At 39.1% G+C, this 20,778-nt stretch overlaps 1 protein-coding gene across 6 annotated transcripts in view; it reads left to right on the plus strand.

The window, feature by feature from the left end:
• Positions 1–20,778, plus strand: part of EML6 (EMAP like 6) — a 128,873-nt gene that overhangs the window by 87,069 nt on the left and 21,026 nt on the right. For 3 of the 6 annotated variants that reach the window (XM_035322302.1, XM_035322297.1, XM_035322298.1), the window contains exons 17-28: positions 201–301; positions 2,145–2,347; positions 3,337–3,448; positions 4,147–4,274; positions 5,932–6,073; positions 7,932–8,084; positions 8,350–8,481; positions 13,489–13,577; positions 14,221–14,397; positions 14,508–14,709; positions 14,927–15,053; positions 20,378–20,503. In XM_035322302.1, coding sequence (XP_035178193.1) covers positions 201–301; positions 2,145–2,347; positions 3,337–3,448; positions 4,147–4,274; positions 5,932–6,073; positions 7,932–8,084; positions 8,350–8,481; positions 13,489–13,577; positions 14,221–14,397; positions 14,508–14,709; positions 14,927–15,053; positions 20,378–20,503 — 1,692 coding nt within the window. The remainder of the gene's footprint in view (positions 1–200; positions 302–2,144; positions 2,348–3,336; positions 3,449–4,146; positions 4,275–5,931; positions 6,074–7,931; positions 8,085–8,349; positions 8,482–13,488; positions 13,578–14,220; positions 14,398–14,507; positions 14,710–14,926; positions 15,054–20,377; positions 20,504–20,778) is intronic. The other 3 variants (XM_035322299.1, XM_035322300.1, XM_035322301.1) reach the window with 1 other exon arrangement.

Here is a 20,778-nt window from a genome sequence, read left to right on the forward strand (position 1 = left end):
GACTCATCTGCCAGACCTCAGAGTGTTACAGATTCATAATCTTGTTTTTGTGCAAAGAGTATGACAGTTGTGTTGATTAGATTCTCATTGCTAAAGACTGGTTTTGGTTAGTCTGATACTATGAAATGCTTATTTAAAACAGAACAATATGAAATGTTAAGTAATACCTTGCCATTTTTTTTTTATTATTTTTATTGCAGGGGTCATAAAGATAAAATATTTGTAGTGAAGTGTAATCCACATCATGCAGACAAACTAGTCACGGTTGGGATGAAGCACATCAAATTTTGGCAGCAAACAGGTATCATATTGAATGTTTTCAATGTAACTGATTTGATGTATATCTCCTTCATACAGGGATATCATGTTCTCAGTTTATTATGTTTTACTTGTAAAGGATTTTTCTAGTTACCAAAATACTAGAGGTGTCAAAACCTACCTCTGATTATGTAAATGTCACAATATTCCTTTCTCATTGGAAGTAATATCCAGCTAATTGTTTTTTAACTGTAGTCATGGTATTAAGGATTTCTCCTGAATAAAAATCCTTGGCTCACAGAAAACGCACAGTTACTTCATTTACTCAGGCAGTATATGGCCCTGATTATGAAAATGCCAGCTGGTAACTAAGAATCTCAGATGCCTCTGGTGCACTGCTTAAAAAAAAATAAAAATAATAAAAATAATAAATATAAATATAAATATAAAAATTAAAAAAAAAAAAAAAGGTAGTGCTTGCACTTCAGATACTGATGGAACACTCCAGCAATCATTCAACTTCAAGACAGATCTGCACCTGTTTTTTAGTCTTCAGAGGTGTCTTCCATATCTGGAAGCACATGTTGCAAGGTGCCAGGCTGGAAAGGTAATGTGTGAGGACAGACCTTAAAATACTTGCCTGGGCAAAACAAAAAATAGATAAACAGGTATTGTGCAGAAGTTCAGTTATAGATATTTATATTTTACCCATTAGGCTAAAAATCACGATGTGGTACTGCAAAAATCATGATGTCAAGATAATACAATTTTTGTAAGATGCAGGAATTTTGTTTCTATTCATAAAAAAATGAAAAACAAAAATGTGTTTTTCATTCTTTAAAAACAGATTCTGTTTCTGACAGGATATTTTTTACTCAGGACTGGATTTTTTTGTTCTTCATGACTCTTAATCATATACACACAACATGAGTAACGGGTAAAAAGGTCTTAGAGAACATCTTCACAGTGTAAAATTCAGCACAGGTAGGCTGCACAAGGGCAGCTAAAAATAGAACTCAAGACAATGAATAATTAGATAGTTTTAAGATGTTCCTAGGCTTGCACCATAACTTACCGGGTTCAGGTTGTACTGGTGCCCTCAGAATAAAATTTACTCTTTTTTCTGCATTTTTTTTTATAGCTAGAGTGTTTTTGTAGTAATGAAATATACTTTCATTACTGTTTGCCAAATTGTATTACATTCATTTGCATTAAGCAGTTTTTTACTCCAAGAATCATCTCTTTGCAATAAAAAGGATATATTTTGAAATGAGATTTGTTTAATAGAATTGACTGAAGCAAGGACACCGCTGCATATATTATTTTCGTAATTGGTAAGTTTACTTCTGTTTATATGCACCTAGTACATGGGTGCATATGACTCCTTCCTACTTTCTGAACCAAAGTAAAGTACATGGCTGTGGCAAAGTTAGGCTCTCTGGCAATCAGAAGAGGAATAAATCCTGCCATTCATTCTGCAAAGCTGCCGTCAAATTGTCGGGTGGCCAGTGGTCAACTAAACTAAACCTCTACTATCTCTTGTGTTGTTGTGGTCACCTCTGAAGAGAAAAAGGGAGCTTGGCATGCTGTTGTGTGTGAAAAGTGTTTTGCCTGCCATTGTGTTAATTCTTCTACACAATTCCTCACCAAAATTTATCATTTTCATGGAAGTAACAAGAATACAGGGTGTACTGCTTCAAAACTGTCATTACTAGATTGATTTTTCCCTTAATGTGTTTTTCCCTTGTGCACTAAGTTTTCATTGTTTCTGTTATCTACTATGTCTTAGGCAGTCACAAGAGATGATGAGGTCAAGACATTTGTCCTTTACAGCACTATGATTACAAACTGAAGTATAAAATGACTTGCATTTGTTTATATTGCAGGTGGAGGCTTTACATCGAAACGAGGAACATTTGGAAGTACTGGAAAATTGGAAACTATGATGAGCGTTTCATATGGGCGAATAGAAGATTTAGTTTTCTCTGGTGCTGCTACTGGAGACATTTTCATCTGGAAGGATACGCTGTTGCTTAAGACAGTGAAAGCTCATGATGGGCCTGTATTTGCAATGCATGCATTGGATAAGGTATTTGTCTTCTTTTGTGATCTATTCATCTTTGTTATCTTTGTTTCTCTATGTACTATCAGTGTGTCTTAGGCAAGCAAGACATCAAGTATCCAAAGGTTTTGTTTTCCTGAGTTGGTTATTCCAGGTATCAGAAGTATTTTTCTTCCGATGCATCAATAAATCTTTAAGAGAAACTGTGGCAAAATATATCGATATTACATACATGAGGTTTTCTCTGAAGACTGAGGCTAAGTTTTACTATTGGAAATCCACTGGCAATTTGAAAATGTTGATAATTGAATATCCTTTCTCGGATTAGCATTTCAGGTCTAAAATTCTAGCATGAGAAGGATAATATTTAGCTATAAACATTTTCATGTGTTAAAGGCAGTTAAGATCCCTCCAGCTCAGTCCTTGGCCCTACTTCATTGCTCCTAGTTTTTCCATCAATTTTTCTCTTTGATCGTGGTACTTTATCCTCTGAACATCCTCTTCACTTATGTTTGTGTTGGTTAGTGATTTATGCTGTATTTTGCACTTGGTACAGATGAAGAGAATCTACCAAGGGAATTGATCAAAGAATCAGTCCCTATTCATTATTAGAACTGTTTGAAACATCAGTTAAGTCTGTTGAGTTTGCAATAACTTGAGAAGCTAGTATTATCAACTACTGCCTCTTCTAAGGATGAAGCACATGTTTTTCCATAGCTTACTTTCCTGTGCAGAAAAATGTTATGGTCCAGCATTGCATTGCTATTTACAGTAGTATGCACTCTGTGTGGTTATCAACCTTTACAGGACAGAACCCTAAAAAAGCATCTTAATATATATAAAAAAAAAAATAAAAGGCATCATTCTCCTCTTAAATGGTTTCTTTGTAGGAAGAGGCTTCAGAAGTTTGAATTGGACAAATTCCAAGCACACAGGAGAATTTACACTATATTTGGGCATATGTTAATATGAAAGTGCTGATGTTTATAAATGTTTTTCGTACTGTGATCATACAGGGGTTTGTAACTGGTGGAAAAGATGGAATTGTGGCACTTTGGGATGATATGTTTGAAAGATGTCTGAAGACGTATGCTATTAAAAGAACAGCGCTATCTGCTAGTTCCAAAGGTATTATTTTTCAGTGTGTTTAATAAGGACTACATGTGTGAAGGCTAGTAAAATGGCAGTAGTAGATGTCAAATCTTACCAGAACACAAAGGAAATATTACTAAACTACTTACTGCTGTGTGCTGGATTTTTTCTATTTTGGTTGAAATAACTCGTATTTCACCCAGTCTTGTCATTTTATATTTTATCCTGCTATTTCTTCCTCTATTCCCTGACATTTGGCTTTGTTTTCACCGAAGAAATTATTTTAAAAAGAAATATCACAAACATGAGTTTGACTGTTTGAAAATCTGTTCTGTGTTAAGCAACTTGTTTCCTCAAGTGGCCAGGTTTCACATAGTAGGACTGGGGTCCTGATAAGTTGGAAAGACCTGTTAAACTGTACTTCCCCAGGCATCAGTGTGTAAAGTGGTATTCACAGACAATCATAGAAATGATATCTATGTTGCTGCAGCATCTGAACCCCTTGTATGCAATCATTGTTAAATCACTAAAATATCTTTACAAGGCCACAATATAAACTAGCACAAGCTCCTCTCCTTCAAACTATTAATAAATACATTAGGTAAATGTACCTCTTGTTTCATGGTTGATTTTAAACAGGTTTTAATTATATAAGCTGTATAAACTTCAGGTGAGATGAGGCTCTTTTTGCTTTCACAAGAAAAACCTAAAATGAATGTCCTTGTATTCTTCAGGTTTACTTTTAGAAGACAATCCCTCTATTCGAGCCATCAGTCTAGGACATGGACATATACTAGTGGGAACTAAAAATGGAGAGATACTTGAAATTGATAAAAGTGGTCCTATGACTCTACTGGTTCAGGTACAATATGGATCTTCCTATCAAAACATTCCCGGTAGAAGTACAAGACATTATTGGATTTCCCCATTCATTTGCTTTGTTTTCATTAATTTTGGCCATCATTCCTTTCCTTGCCCAGACAGAAGTTGATGCTTTCTTATGTAAGTGACTTTGAGGTTCACTGTGGATTACAGAATTCTGAAGCTAAAACAAAAAGTCCATTAAGTTCAAATGCTTATGAGACTTCTAACGGGTCCTGAATTGAAAAGCCTAAAACATCCAATATAAAAGTGGAAAATGAAAAGCAGAGCTAGCACAATGTATTTTTTTTGACAGTATGGATCCATTTATTTGCTTTTATTGAAATAATAAATGTGTGTTCTGTGTGTTATGTGAAATAATAAAAGTGTGTTCTGATGGATCTTATATTTGTGAAAAATTGTTTTAGACTTCTAACATCTTTCTGCAGTGACATGCACTTGTCATTGCATGTGTTTTAAAGTATAAAAAGATCTCTTTTTGCAAGACAAAGTATTTGGGGAAGTTAAGTTAATAAATTCTGGACGTGCATGTGCCCACTGATATACCTAACATTGCTTTGTTTTAGTCTCTTCAATAAGCATGCTGTCTATATGTAGAAAATTGCATGTATCATTCACTAAATCATAATTTGTTTTTACTTTTTGTTTTCTGTAGCTAACATTGTTTTTTACAAAAAGTTTCTTATCGTTGATATTTTTCTTTCCAGCTAGTTCTGATCACATAAAGTAATCTTCCAGATTTATGCTGTTTGCATGACAGCATTAGTAACCTAAAAGTGAGAAGTTTTATTTTATAAATTATTTTAATCTAGTACAGTAATTTTGAATTGCAATCTCATCCTAATATAGTTCCCTTCACATGAATAGTAAGGGAATATGTGATAGTAAAGGTATAAGTAAGGGAGATGTGATAATAAAATTACCTCAAAATTAACTCTTTGCTGTGAGCTTTATGATAAAGGGAAGTTTTATAATTGTCATCCAGACTAAATTACATGCTTTCATGCATCAAGTTGAGCAGAAATATAAAATACATAGGATGTAATCAAGAGACCATGACACTTCCTTCCTTTTTTGTTTTAATGATATTTTTCTATCTCAGTAAAAAAGCCAGTTACCAAGCTGAAATTCAGACTGAGAACAGTGAGAAATGATTTAACTTTGAAATGCTGTGCCAGCAAGTTGTATGTAACTTGAAGGAAATCTAGAGAATGCAGGAAGAGTGATTAAAACATTTCAGTGAGTTCTGAGGAAAGATTAAAAGAACGAAGTTTGTGTACATTGGCCAGAGAAGTTCTAAAAAATTACATAAACCTTGTAGACAGATCATCTTGAAATCCTGAAATGGGCTAAAGTCCTGTGTTGGGCTTAACTATTTCCTGTTCAATTCAAGTCTGGAAGAGGGAGAATTGGTACAACAGGAATTGCAACTATCAGTAGTGAAGGAAACTAATATTTCAGGTGGTTATTAGAGGAACCACACCAGACATTCAGGTCTCTTTGAATGTGGAAAATGTATGAGAGGAGATGGTGAAGGCCTTATTGTCTGAGACTTGTAAAGGGAGATAAGTCAAGTGCTAGAGCACGTTACATAAAGGTAAATGGATTACTTCCTCATATTAAATGCTTTCCTCTAGGGACATATGGAAGGAGAAGTGTGGGGCTTGGCAGCTCATCCTCTCTTGCCTGTCTGTGCAACAGTGAGTGATGATAAAACACTTCGAATCTGGGAACTTTCTTCCCAACACCGCATGCTGGCAGTGAGGAAACTCAAAAAAGGTAAGCTTCATTTGGTCACATACTGTGATAATAACGACACTTTCTGTGACATCTCCATCTTTGTTCTCAGTGCACATCACAAACATTAATGAGGTAGGAAGAAGACACAATCATCAAAAAATTGGAAGCATAGGAAGTAAATTGTCCTTGGCCTGTGTCCAGTCTATGACAAGTATAGAAAGAAAAAGGGTTATAATCCATTGTAATGAATAATAATGAAATTAATTTTAATCTGTTTTACTCTGATTCCAAGGGGGAATGGTTTGACTGCAGAATCATTTTCCTTCCTAAGAATACTTAAGGCCAGCACATTTGCTGACATTAAAAAGTTTCCTTATAAAGACAAATGTAAAATTTTTTGCGTGTTAAGCACAATCAGTCTTCAGTGACAATATTAACTTTATGTTATTACTAGCTTCTCTGAAAATGAACAGTTGTCCTGCCCTCTCTTCTGCATAAAAGTAGATGAGGTGTTTTGAAATGCTGCCTTCTCAAAATTACTCTAATTTCATTTACTCAATTCATAACCTTCAGGAAATTTTATGGTGTAAATTCAACGTGCTTCTTTCTTAGTGACAGATCCAAAGCAGAGGAATTCTAACTAGCTGAGGGAAAACAAAGTTGAATGTTTTGGAGAGGTGATCTGAGGGGTGGATAAGGATAGCTCTATGAGAGCTGTATGGTCAGAAATAATGTTGCGGGGGGGGGGGAAAGTAAGTGGAGAAAATGTAGTACATCTGTTTTAAATGTGCTCCACCAGAGTGCATGTGGTGGTTTCACTGTGCTAGGCAGCTGAACACCACAACCGCTCTCTCACTCCCCTTCCTCAGATGAGGAGGGGAAGAAGTAAAGGAAAGAACAACTCACGGGTTCAGATAAGGATAATTTAATTAAAGAGAAAAAATATTATTAAGGAAATATTATTAATTAAACAATACAACTAAAGGGGAAAAAGGGAAAGGGGAAGAGGGAGGGGGAAAGGGAATAACAAAACAAAACAAGTAAAGGCTTTGTGGAAGTGCAGAGGAAAGAAATTACTCGCTACTTCCCACAAATGAGCGATGCTTGACTGCATCCTTGAAGCAGGGCCTCAACGCACGTAGCCGGTGTTCGGGAGGAGGACAGATGTTTTCGCAATGAGAGCCCACCCCTCCCCTCTTCTTCCTTTTTCCACCTTTTGTTGCTGAGTGTGATATCATATGGAATGGAATATCCCTTCGGTTGGTTTAGGTCAGCTGCCCTGCTGATGTTTCTTTCTCACTTTTTGCCCACCACCTAGGAGGGTCAGAGAGAGTCCTGATGCTGTGCCAGCACTTCTCAGCAGCAGACACAACACCGGTGTGATACCGCTGCTGTTCTAGCTACAAGTGCAGAGCGCAGCACTGTATGGGCTGCTGCAGGGAAAGTTAACATCCCAGCCAGACCCAGTACAGTGCATAACTACTATTCAATCATAAAACAAAGAAGCTTCCAATTGTTGTATCTCTGAAAGACTTATGATTATGTTACCTGTAATGAGTCTTTGAATTTTTTATCTGAATTTCCTTTCTGGATGTTTTCTTTATATATTTACTTAATTGGTGTGTTTAGAATGAAATGAGGTATTTGCAGCTAAACCGATTTCTGGACTGATTAAATCACCGTTGTCAACTCAAGAACAGCCTATACAAGAGTGTACATTACCATTTAGTAAAATGGTAATCATAGTTCTCCTATCACGTGATAAACTTGCTTTAATAAATAACAAATACATTTTAAAAGCATATACTTGATGCAAAAAACCTTTCACAAGTTGTGATAGGTTTCTCAATCGCAAATGCAAAAACCTTCAGATACTTCTTTTTATTTTCCTTGATAGGTGGACGATGCTGTGCCTTTTCTCCTGATGGGAAAGCCTTGGCAGTAGGATTGAATGATGGGAGTTTTCTGGTGGTAAATGCTGACACTGTTGAAGATATGGTATCTTTTCACCACAGAAAGGAAATGATCTCAGATATAAAGTTTTCACGAGGTATAATCAGATAGCAAAGTGAAAGGGCAGTGTTTATCTTGGAGTTTATTTTTCTACTCTAGACATAAGTTTGAACATTCAGAAAGTAGATTGACTTTTTGTGTGCTTCAAGTATTTAAATACTTTACAATTCTGTATAGTTGTATGTAGCCTTGTATAAGGGGGTCCACCCCTGCTTGGGGCCTTTGGGTCAATAATAAAAATGCATAGCAATAATAATTATAGCATGTATGCCCTTTATAACCTCAATGTCTCTTCTTTACAGAATCAGGAAAATACCTGGCTGTGGCTTCCCATGATAATTTTGTGGATATTTACAATGTGCTTACCAGCAAAAGAGTTGGCATTTGTAAAGGTGCATCTAGCTATATCACACACATTGACTGGGACTCGAGAGGTAAAATGTTTGACCAGAGATTCAGTTTTAAAAGTTCTTGCAAGAGGGAATATCAGAATTGCTCTGGTGGCAGAGCTCAAGGAGGAGGTGGAGAGGTTAAGGGCCATCAGGGAGTGTGAGTGGGAGATAGACTGGTAGAGCAAATCCCTGCAACGCCTGAAGGAAAGGCACCAGGGTGAGACACCCCAAACAGTAGTGGACCTTCTGCCCTGTTGCTGTTGAGCAGAGGGAGGGGACCTAGGAGATGAAGAGGAATGGAAGCAGGTCCCTGCTCGACGTTGCAGGCAACCTTCCTCCCTACCGGCCTTGCCTTCCCAGGTGCTCTTACACAACAGGTTTGAGGCCTTGGAGCTTGAGAGACTGGTGGGTGAGGATGAGATCAGAAGTTTACCCAGGAGGATGCCTAGGGTGAGGAAGTCGACTCCACGCTTCAAGACTGCCTCCCCTAAGAAAGAAAGAAGGGTAATTGTTGTATGCCACTCCCTTCTCAGAGGGCCCTATATGTCAGCTTGACCCTACCCATAGAGAAGTCTGCTGCCTCCCTAGGGACAGGGTCAGAGACATTGCCAGAAACCTTCCTAACCTGGTTCACCCCTCTGATTACTATCCTCTTTTGGATAGTAATCCTGCCTCCAGGCCGGCAGTGATGAAACTGCTGTGAGAAGCCTGAAGGCTATCAAATGGGACTTTAGGAGACTGGGATGATTAGTAGATGGAACGGGAGTACAGGTGGTGTTTTCCTCCATCCCTACAGTGCCAGGGAAGGGTACAGAGAGGACAAGGAAAGCCCAGCTGATAAACATGTGGCTCAGAGGCTGGTGCCAACACAGAAATTTGGGTTTTTTGACCATGAGGTGCTTTACTTGGCACCCGGCCTGATAACTGCAGATGGGTCCCACCTGTCTCTAAGGGGAAAATGGATACTAGCCCAGCTGGCAGGGCTCATTGAGAGGGCTTTAAACTAGGTAAGAAGGGGGATGGGGATGAAATGAGGCTTGTTAGAGGTATGCCGGGGGAACAATGCCAGGGCCGGGTGAGAAGGCAATGGCCCGACTGAAGTGCGTCTACACTACTGCACATAGTATGGGCAACAAATAAGAGGAGATGGAAACCATTGTGCAGCAGGCAAGCTATGACTTGCTTGCCATCACTGAAATGTGGTGGGACCACTCCCATGACTGGAGTGCTGCAATGACTGGTTATAAGCTCTTCAGAAGAGACAGTCAACACAAAAGAGGTGGTGGTGTGGCTCTCTATATTAGAGAGTGTTTTGATGCTGTGGAACTCGAGACTGGGAATGATAAGGTTGAGCCCCTATGGGTTAGGATCAGTGGGAAGGCCAACAAGACAAGCATCCTGGTGGGGTTCTGTTATAGACTGCCAAATCAGGATGAGGAGACAGATAAGGAGTTCTACAGGCAGCTGGCAGAAGTGGCGAAATTGCCAGCACTTGTTCTCGTGGGGGACTTCAACTTCCCAGACATATCCTGGAAATACAATACAGCTCAGAGGAAGCAGTCTATAAGGTTCCTGGAGAGCGCAGAAGACAGCTTCCTGACACGGTTAGCAAGCCTACCAGGGGAGGCACCCCGCTGGACCTTCTGTTCACAAACAGAGAAGGACTGGTGGGAGATGTGGTTGTCAGGAGCTGTCTTGGGCAGAGTGACCACGAAATGGTAGAGTTCTCTACGCTTGGCAAAGTCAGGAGGGGGATCAGTAAAACTGCTGTCTTTGACTTCCTTAGGGCAGACTTTGAGCTGTTCAGGACACTGGTTGTTAGAGTCCCTTAGGAGGCAGTCCTGAAGGGCAGAAGAGTCCAGGAAGGCTGGGCACTCTTCAAGAAGGAAATCTTAAAGGCTCAGGAGTGGTCTGTCCCCATGTGCCCAAAGACAAGCCAGTGCGGAAGAAGACCGGCTTGGCTGAACAGAGAGTTGTGGCTAGAGCTTAGGAAGAAAAAGAGGGTTTATGACCTTTGGAAAAGAGGGTGGGTCATTCAGGAGGACTATAAGGATGTTGTAAGGCTGTGCAGGGACAAAATTAGAAAGGCCAAAGCTCATCTGGAGCTCAATCTGGCTACTGCTGTTAAAGATAACAGAAAATGGTTTTATAAATATATAAACACGACAAGGAAGTCTAAGGAGAATCTCCATCCTTTACTGGATGTGGGGGGGAACTTAGTGATGAGAGATGAGGAAAAGGCTGAGGGGCTTAATGCCTTCTTTGCCTCAATCTTTTATGGTAAGACCAGTTGTTCTCTAGAGACCCACTACCCTGAGCTGGTGGAAGGGGATGGGGAGCAGAATGTGGCCCTTGTAATCCATGAGGAAATGGTTGGCAACCTGCTACAGCACTTAGATGTACGCAAGTCAATGGGGCTGGATGGGATCCATCCAAGGGTACTGAGAAAACTGACAAAAGAGCTGGCCAAGCCGCTTTCCATTATTTACCAGCAGTCCTGGCTATCAGGGGAGGTCCCAGTCGACTGGCGGCTAGCAAATATGATGCCCATCTACATGAAGGGCCGGAGGGTAGACCAGGGAAACTATAGGCCTGTCAGTCTGACTTCAGTGCCAGGGAAGCTCATGGAGCAGATTATCCTGAGTGTCATCACATGGCACTTGCAGGGCAACCAGGCGATCAGGCCCAGTCAGTATGGGTTTATGAAAGGCAGACCCTGCTTGATGAACCCGATCTTCTGTGACAAAGTGACGCGCTTAGTGGATGAGAGAAAGGCTGTGGATGTGGTCTACCTTGATTTCAGTAAGACTTTTGACACCGTTTCCCACAGCATTCTCCTGAAGAAATTGGCTGCTCGTGGCTTGGACTGGTGTACACTTCGTTGGGTTAAAAGCTGGCTGGATAGCCGGGCCCAAAGAGTTGTGGTGAATGGAGTCAAATCCAGTTGGAGGCCGGTCACTGGTGAAGTCCCCCAGGGCTCTGTATTAGGCCAGTTCTCTTCAATATCTTTATCAATGATCTGGATGAGGGGGTTGAATGTACCTTCAGTAAGTTTGCAGATGACACCACATTAGGTGTGTGTGTCAATCTGCACGAGGGTAGGAAGGCTCTGCAGGAGGATCTGGAGAGGCTGCACCGATGGGCTGAGGCCAACTGTATGAAGTTCAACAAGGCCAAGTGCCGGGTCCTGCACTTGGGGCACAACAACCCCAAGCAGCGCTACAGGCTGGGAGATGAGTGGTTAGAAAGCTGCCTGGCAGAGAAGGACCTGGGAGTATTGGTTGATAGTCGGCTGATTATGAGCCAGCAGTGTGCTCAGGTGGCCAAGAAGGCCAACAGCATCCTGGCTTGTATCGGAAATAGTGTGGCCAGCAGGGCTAGGGAAGTGATTGTCCCCCTGTACTCGGCTCGGGTGAGGCTGCACCTCGAGTACTGTGTTCAGTTTTGGGCCCCTCGCTACAAGAAGGACATGGAGGTGCTTGAGCAAGTCCAGAGAAGGGCAAGGAAGCTGGTGAGGGGTCTGGAGAACAAGTCTTTCGAGGAGTGGCTGAGGGAGCTGGGGTTGTTCAGCCTGGAGAAGAGGAGGCTCAGGGGTGACCTTATAGCTCTCCATAGGTACCTTAAAGGAGGCTGTAGTGAGGTGGGGATCGGTCTACTCTCCCACATGCCCGGTGATAGGATGAGGGGGAATGGGCTAAAGTTGCACCAGGGGAGGTTTAGGTTGGATGTTAGGAAGAAGTTCTTTATTGAAAAGGTTGTTAGGCATTGGAATAGGCTGCCCAGGGAAGTGGTTGAGTCACCATCCCTGGAGGTCTTTAAAATATGTTTAGATGTAGCACTTAGTGATACGGTTTAGTGGGGGACTTGTTAGTGTTAGGTCAGAGGTTGGGCTAGGTGATCTTGGAGGTCTTTTCCAACCTAGATGATTCTGTGATTCTGTGATAACCATTCTTGTACCAGTTACTAAGACAAACAGTAACTACTAAGGTAAATACTTTCTCAGCATCGATCTCTGTATGGGTTCAGTGCAGTTACATTTGCTGAGGAAAGTCATCCTCACTTGGAGCACTTGTACCAGAGTACAAGGTAATTCACTAATAACAACATATGACTAAACTGTCACTTAGGAACATAATACTGCTTTTCTTTGTCCTGTTCTTTTGTAATTTTGTACTGTGTGGCCCATTTTTTTTCCACGTTTTATGTCCAATTTCTTTTCTTTGCTGAGCATTATGTAGCAATCAGTGCAATGAAATTAGAGAGCATTACTGTCACAGCTAATTAAGTCTAACAGGACTGATAATGAGCTCATGCAAATAAGCCTTCCTGAACATAATATTCTGTTCAAAACCACCTGTGAGTCTGAGCCCTACTTCCCCTGTTAACACTAATGTTGTGGAAGTTCACTGACATTGGCAGGAGCTAAACTCCCTTCAGAATCTATTCAGATCTTTTGTTTGGTGAGAATAAACGTATCAGAAATATAAAGAGTAAATTTGAAAACATTTTGTGCTTCTTCATGCACAAATGCTGCTAGCATACTATCAATCACATGCAAGATTATTTTCATATTATGACAGTATCTGTATGGGTCTGGTAAACTTCATATTGAAGGTCATTTTCTTGTATAGCTGGACTACATACTAGTTAGGCAGAACAAAATAGATAAGAGCGTAAAATGTTTTACACTTTTGGCAGAACTGGCTTGTAAAAAGTTTTATGCAAATTAATAGTCAGGCTTTTTTTAATTCCCACTGTTCTGATGATAAATACACAAATGAAATATTTTTTCTCCAAAGATAGCCATTTGCTGCAAAACTAATTTCTCAAGATTGTTGAATGGTATTTAAAACACTACCTCTGCAGTGAAATCAAGAGTGTAGAATTCTTACAAGAGTGATTCTAAGCATCTGTCTTTACTTTTGCTATGAATAACTCTCTGGAGGATAATTTGTTTGCTTACTTCCAGAAATTTCTTCAATAAAAAGAAAGTTCATAATACTCATAATAATTAATAAGATTCACAATAAATTCTTATTTCATATCCAGGAAAGTTATTGCAAGTCAATTCTGGTGCCAAGGAACAACTGTTTTTTGAAGCACCAAGAGGGAAAAGGCATATTATAAGAATTGCTGAGGTATGAATTACTGGATTCTTTTTTTTTTTTCTTTTCTTACTGCAAAAGTTACTTTTCTAGATGGCTGAAAGTTAACATATTTTGTCTTTAAAATGGGATTTTTTTTTCCTTTTAAAGTACTATATTTACAGTGTTTAGGACTAGAATTACTTACTCATTCTGCAGTGTCTTTCCTAATAGTAAACAGTAGAACTTTTAAAGTTTTTACTTGTATCTCTAAATTTATTTTTGCTTGCTTGATAGCATTTGTTTCCCCAAATCCTCTTTCCTGAACACTCACCTGTTTTCTATGTAATCAGTGTACATGCAGTTTATAAACCGCCTTTAAATGGTATGACCTAGCTTTCAATCCTGTTGATTATTTGTGGTGCACAGATGTTCTCCAAATTGCCAATATTTAGTGTCTCAGAAAATCTTTAGGATTTGTGTCCAAATCTTGTTTAACTAGGGAAAGTGAGAATGTTTAAAGTTGCTTTTAAGCCTTTTGCTAAAGAAGTGTAATTTGTGCTAACTAGCTGAAAACGGCGAATGCTTTCTAAAAAAAAAAATAGTTAATATCAGACAGACAAAAAATACAAGCATTAAAACTGAGTGTATTGGGTGTGTATTAAGATAACTTCTTTGGGTGAAATTTTGATTGCAGATAGAGAAGATTGAGTGGGACACCTGGACATGTGTTCTGGGTCCTACTTGTGAAGGAATTTGGCCCACGCACAGTGATGTCACCGTTGTCAATGCAGCTACTCTTACAAAAGATGGAACACTATTAGCTACGGGAGATGACTTTGGTTTTGTGAAGCTTTTTTCATATCCAGTAAAGGTAATGAGTGTATTTATTTCTCAGATTAGAAACTGTAGTAGAAAAGGAATTAGGGAAGGTGATGCTCATAATACACCAGACTGCTAACACACAAATTCTTTGTACTACAGGGCCAACATGCAAAATTCAAGAAGTATGTGGGTCACAGTGCACAGGTAACCAATGTTCGGTGGTTACACAATGATTCTGTGCTGCTGACTGTAGGTGGTGCTGATACAGCTTTAATGATCTGGACCAGAGAATTTTTGGGCATTCAGGAGAGTAAGCTGGTTGATAGTGAAGAATCAGACACAGATGCAGAAGAAGATGGAGGTAAAAAGGATTATATAACACACGTTTTTAATGGTCTTCATTCCACAGAACTCACACAAATGTTTAGCTTGAAGTGGGAAAAAAAAAAAAAATCACATGCTAAAGTTCAGTATAGGGAGAGTTTGGTAGGATTGTTTTCTTCTGTTGGTGTAGATCTTCTTTTGTCGTCTTCCACTATGAAACATTGGTAATTTGTTTTATGTTTTATTTTTCTAAGGGTATGATAGTGATGTTGCAAGAGAAAAAGCAATTGACTATACCACTAAGATATATGCAGTAAGCATCCGAGAAATGGAAGGGACAAAACCACATCAACAGCTGAAGGAAGTTTCAGTTGAAGAGAGGTATGTCACACAAAGGCATTCATTTCCAAATGTGGATTGCGGTGTTTTTTTTTTTTGAATCTCTTCCTTCAGCTAAAACTAGTCTTTAGAAATGTGACAGGAATTTTAAAATTCACAAGATAACATTTGAAATGCTGTTCGTAAGCTACAAGATGTGTTAGTGTGATGACAAAGGGAATAACAAAGGGAATATACATGTAAGTAAAACACCTGTAAGTGTTGTGTTTTCTTCTGTTATTCACATAAGCAGTTACATTCTTTCCTAATTAGTATGTGTAGCTACGCATGTCTTCAACAGGGCATTTGTGAAAGCTTGAGCTCTTAAATACCATTTTATTACTGTTCTTTTTGCTCAGTCAGTTAATGACAAGACAGGGGGAATGATCGGAAATTAAAAGAAGATTTAGATGAGGGATTAGGAGGAAATACTTCACTCAGAGGGTGGTGAGGCACTGGAACAGGCTACGCAGAGAAGCTGTGGATGCCCCATCCCTGGAGTTGTTCAAGGCCAGGTTGGACGAGGCCCTGGGCAACCTGATCTAGTGGGTGGCATCCCTGCCCATGGCAGGAGGGTTGGAAACAGGTAATCTTTAAGGTCCCTTCCAACCCAAGCCATTCTATGATTCTATAATTCTATGTAGTTAAAGATTTTGGTGACATTTTCATTAGAAGATTTTCAGTTGCTTATAATTTTGTCAGGTTAAAAGTGAAATTTCCCATGGCACATGTTGGCCTTAGGCTAAGTTACAGTGTTTAAAAAAAAAAAAAAAGCTGCAAGTAGAACAGTGGTGAAGAGGAGAGAGGAAACAGTACAGAGAGAAGAGCTGAGCATAGAGGGTGAGGCCCAGTGAAAGAGAGATCTAGGGGAGTGAGTGAGTCAAAACTCCAACTGGTACAGCAGAACAGGAGGATCTATAACCAGTAAAGTACATTCTCCTTTGTAATCTGGAACTGGATCTAGGCAAAGTAGGTCTGTACAAAGTTTGCTCTATATTGAGCTATGACATTTATTGGTAACGTGGGTGTCTTACTTCCCTTTTGGGATGGAGTTTTATGAAAGTTTAGGGCCTCTGAATGATGATAGCTACCATATGAATAAAAACCTGTACACTGAGGCTACCCGTGTGTATCCAGCTGATGACTCAAACTATGAATCCATGCAGTTCCTTTCAATGGAATTTCCTTTTATAAGTGATTAATGTTCTATTATGAGTTTTCTTGCTTTTGTATAATGTTGGGACAGAAAATAGTTAATAATTTTGCACTCAGTGTTTGAATAATATGAGAACAAGTGTTGGGTCTGGACGATGAGATGAAAAATGTTGCCCTTTATTTTTTTTTTTTATTGTGACATTTTAACAAAGACATATAGTGGGATGTTTAATGCTTTTTTCCAATAAATGTTGGTCCATAACCATTTATTTCCCTTCTTTTAAAAATATTTCTTTCCATTTTCTCATTTACTCATATTGTCTTTGTTCGTTTCCTTCTCTTTTTTTTCTGTAAAAAAGAATATTATCTATCGAATTATCTACATCTATCTATATTTTGAGATTGAGTTTTAAAAGAATTTTTTTTGGGGGGGGGGGGGGGGCGGGGGAGAATACTGCTTAATTGTTATTACACATGAAATAACAAGTGCCAATGATAGAATGGCCAGATGTTTTACACCAGAAACCTTTGTACCTTCCAGCTGCTTTATTCTGCTTTGATGATGCAAAAGCAAATGTAGAATGAGTTAAATTGACCGATAAAGCCAGGCTTACAATTGTTTTGTACTAGTGAGTTATCTACAATATGAATATAAGCATCATTTTTTTTTTTCATATTAGGACAAAAAAAAAAACAAACACCATAGCCCTCTAGAAAGTTTTCCTGCTCTGAAACCTGGCTGTGGGCCTGCTATCTGATGCAGGCAAGTACCCTGCTTCTCAGAGGAGTAGCTCAGTCTGCTATAAACACTTCAGGCTTCCTAACTTGAGTCCGTCCGCTTTCACAGTCCTACACTGCCTAAGCTGATTCAGCTGAACATGCTTCATTGCTGTGGAGGAAGGCACACCCTGAAACGAACAGGCAGTTTGCCTTTTTCAGTCTTCTTAACAAAACATACAGTAAAGCAGCACATGATGAGATAAATGAAACAGGCTTGTGTTTGTCACACTGATAATCCATAACGCAAGGAAAATGTGCTTCATGGTATCCAAAACCACAAACTAACACCGAAGGAAGCTGCCCTAGTATGACCAAGTGTTTCCACACTGCCCACTCTGTTTATAGCTGGTAGGCCTAATTAAATGCGTAAACACCTCCTCTGCAGTGAGATTGCCTCCGATTTCTGTAAGGATTTTTGTAATGATTGTACACAAAAATACCATAGCCTCTTTGAAGGAATAATCAATCCCATAAACTCTGGATTGAAGAGAGCAAGAAGGTAGCTTTAAATGTTCTCTGTCTCTTTTTTCTTTGTACTGTTGCTATATAATCAACAGTTTTGTATTTCATTTTTAAATAGCTGGAAAAAAGCCCTTATTACTGTATTCTCCTAAAGGGTCACAATTATTCGTCCCATCTTTTTTTTTTTTTTTTTTTTAATGTACTCTTTCAGTTTCAGTTACTTTAACATAATGTCATCATTAATATTTGGAATTTGCTGTTCTGATAAGTTTGTCAAAAGATGCCATACTTTTCATATGTAGCTGGTTAGGCAAAAATACATTTGCTTACATTTCATCATCTGATTCATATACGTTTCTAGAACTTATGACCAAATAATTAGAAGCAGAAATTTTGTGGTGAAACCTAGGCAAACTGCAGTTGCTGAGGGTATTGTGCTGATATAAGACTTCAAGTTGTGAAAGGTGCTGGGTTTTGGATCCAGAAGGAGGAGGTTAATATGTGGCTACTGCAATTGTCAGACTTCAGCCTTTGGCCGCTGTGGTACTAATATGTGTGCAATTTATACAGAATCTTGACAGCCCCAATTATGAGTGCTTCAGGGTGAAGCTGAATTCTCTCAAAGACTGTTGAATTATGAAGCAAGTTTCATAGCTGTGCCAGATTTCATCTTTTCTGACAATACAAAAGAATGCAGCAGCTAATGAAGGCTTTGTCTGACCATGTTCTAAAATCTTCCCGAAAGCAGTTGGCTGACTTTTCTTTGTACCTACAAGGGTCTAAAGTGACAGCTGATTGAGCCAGACAAAATTCAAAGCCTACAAATACTCAGTTGTCAGAGTCCAGGAAAAGTTCTAAATCGGCAGGTCTTCAGGACGTGGAGTCTTGAAATCTCCGTGCACTGGGTTGAGTGAGATGGCAACAATTAATATTGAAGCCAGTTCACAAAGCTTTACTTTTTCTGGAAGGCACTGCTGAAGTAGCCTCTCCCAGTCCCTTCAGATATGAAGAAGGGAACCAAGATGATGTTTTCTATTCTCTTTCAGGCAGATATGTGGGAAAACCTGGTTGTCTTGAGGGGGAAGGTTGTCTGGAGAAAATTCTCCAAGTCCCAAATCTTAAATCTTTCTTAGTAATAGTGTCGTATGTCTGTATGAAGACCCCAAAATGAACCAAGGATTGTGCATCTGTGGGGATTTGCATACTCTGCAAATAAATGCAACTACATGCTTTGAGATGATAACATTATGCAAATTTTGAAAATTATATTAGAAGCTGAAAGGCCATTTAAGTTAGGAGTGAGTTCAGCACAAGACCTCAAAAACTGCCAGTTTACTTGATAGCATAATGCAGAAAGAAGTGTCCTCCTTGCTGTGTTTTCATTATGTGTCTGAGAAAGAAGAAAGGAAAATTGTGAGTTGTTCATAGGTATGGTGGATAGAAACGCAAAATTAAACAAAGTAAGTTTAATTTAAGAAAGGAAAAAAAAAAAAAGAGAGAGAGAGGCAAAACGAGAGAGTTTCCAGCTCCATCTCCAAAACCAGAGGGGAGTAGCTGGAACTATAGCTTTGAGCTGCTTCTTGGGGTCAAGGACTTTAAGCTCACTCTGTTTCTTTCTTTAAATAGTAATATTTTAATAGAATCATAGAATATCCCGAGTTGGAAGGGACCAATAAGGATCACCAAGTCCAACTCCTAATATTTAGAACGTGAATTGTTACAAGTTAATTCCCTGCTTATAAGCACAAATAAGCTTCAAATGTGATGTGATACCTAGCAGACCATTTTTGTGCAAGATTGCTGTTTTATTTTCCTCTTTATTGTAGCTACATTTTCATCTTTATAATACAGAATTTTAACTTTGGGGTTTGCTAGGATAAGCTTGCAGGACTGTAACTTCATAATAAGAATGGTGTATCAGAAAAACGCAAAGTACTTAGCCTCCCTAGAAACAACAATCATTGTACAACTGAAGATGAGTTTGATCAAAAGAACTGTATTGTGTCACCTGCCGAGCTGCAAGCATATGGTTGAGAGCTGACACAGGCAGTGCTGGGTTGTGTAGGAAAAAGTTTGCAACAACGCAACAACCAGCAGCCTTCTGGAAAGGAATCAGTGATTTACAAATGACTCTCTGTAAATTAATACAAAGACTTAGTCTACTGTCTTTTTTTTTTTTTTTTTTTTTTTTTTACAAAGAGAGGAGCCAGCAGTTCTTGTCTCTCCCCCGTCATGGGTAGGAGAGTAGGAGGACAGACTTGACGTAATACTTGACACAAGATGACAGTGACTTTGAGCAGCTGCTGTGCTCTCCATTTCACTACTTAGCATGTACTCTGTGCTTAACACAATCCTGCAAAATACAAATGAAATCAGTATGACACTGGCCTTCTCTAGATCTCCAGAGTGCTGGGCCCCAAAGCAAACTGGGAGGAGAAATGTCATTATTATAAAGGGCAAAAAATAACAAACTTGGAGATAATATTAAGGTGCTGCCTTAGAAAAGAAAATGAGAGCCCTTTATCAAGTGTACTTGTCCTTTTTTATTTAATTACATAAGAAAATAATAATCAGTCTGCAGATGTCTTGGAGGAATGTAGAAGTTGCAAGAAAAATTTTATCTGCAGGATTTTAAATTAACAATGCTCTGGTATTTTCATGAGGTACCCAAGGTTTATTGTCCCTTTCAGCAGTTACAGGAGAGATGAGGCTGAGGAACAGTATTTAAATGTCTTGCAGTTGTATTAGTTTCTGCGTTTGGTTAAGATAATTAATTGATTGTTGTTTCTCTCTCCTCTCCCCAACCTTCTTGTTTTTCTTCTTCTCCCTTTCCATGTCTGTCTTCCTATCCTCCCCCCACCCTTATTTTTCTCTTCCTTTTTTGCTCCTCTGATTGGCATCCTCTTCCTTGCTCTGCCTGTATGATATAGAAGCGGGGTGCCAATGAGAGGTGCTGCAGGAGCAGTCTCACGGTGTGGGAGCTCCAAGAGCAGTGCTCCCACACCGCGGGACCACTTGGTCAATGGTGGGACTGTCTCAGACAATCCAGGACAATTGTAAGCTATACTGTGTGTTACATAGGAACTGTGCTTTATTTCAGATAAGGGCTAACTTTTTAACTGGGACCATATTAACTGGCAAAGAATTTATACAATAAGAAGTAAAACAAGCTTGCATAAAGATTGTATTTACCTTACTAATACAAAAGGCAAAGATATATTTGCATTTTGCATTCTACTAACCGCTAACATATGTCCTGTGTTTGCAGCTTTCATTTAGTTTGATTTGCATGACTCTACATAAACTGAAAACTTGTAACATACCTGGTGAT

The sequence above is a fragment of the Oxyura jamaicensis genome, chromosome 3 (genome assembly GCF_011077185.1).
Source record: "Oxyura jamaicensis isolate SHBP4307 breed ruddy duck chromosome 3, BPBGC_Ojam_1.0, whole genome shotgun sequence".
In the NCBI taxonomy this organism is placed as follows: Eukaryota; Metazoa; Chordata; class Aves; order Anseriformes; family Anatidae; genus Oxyura; species Oxyura jamaicensis.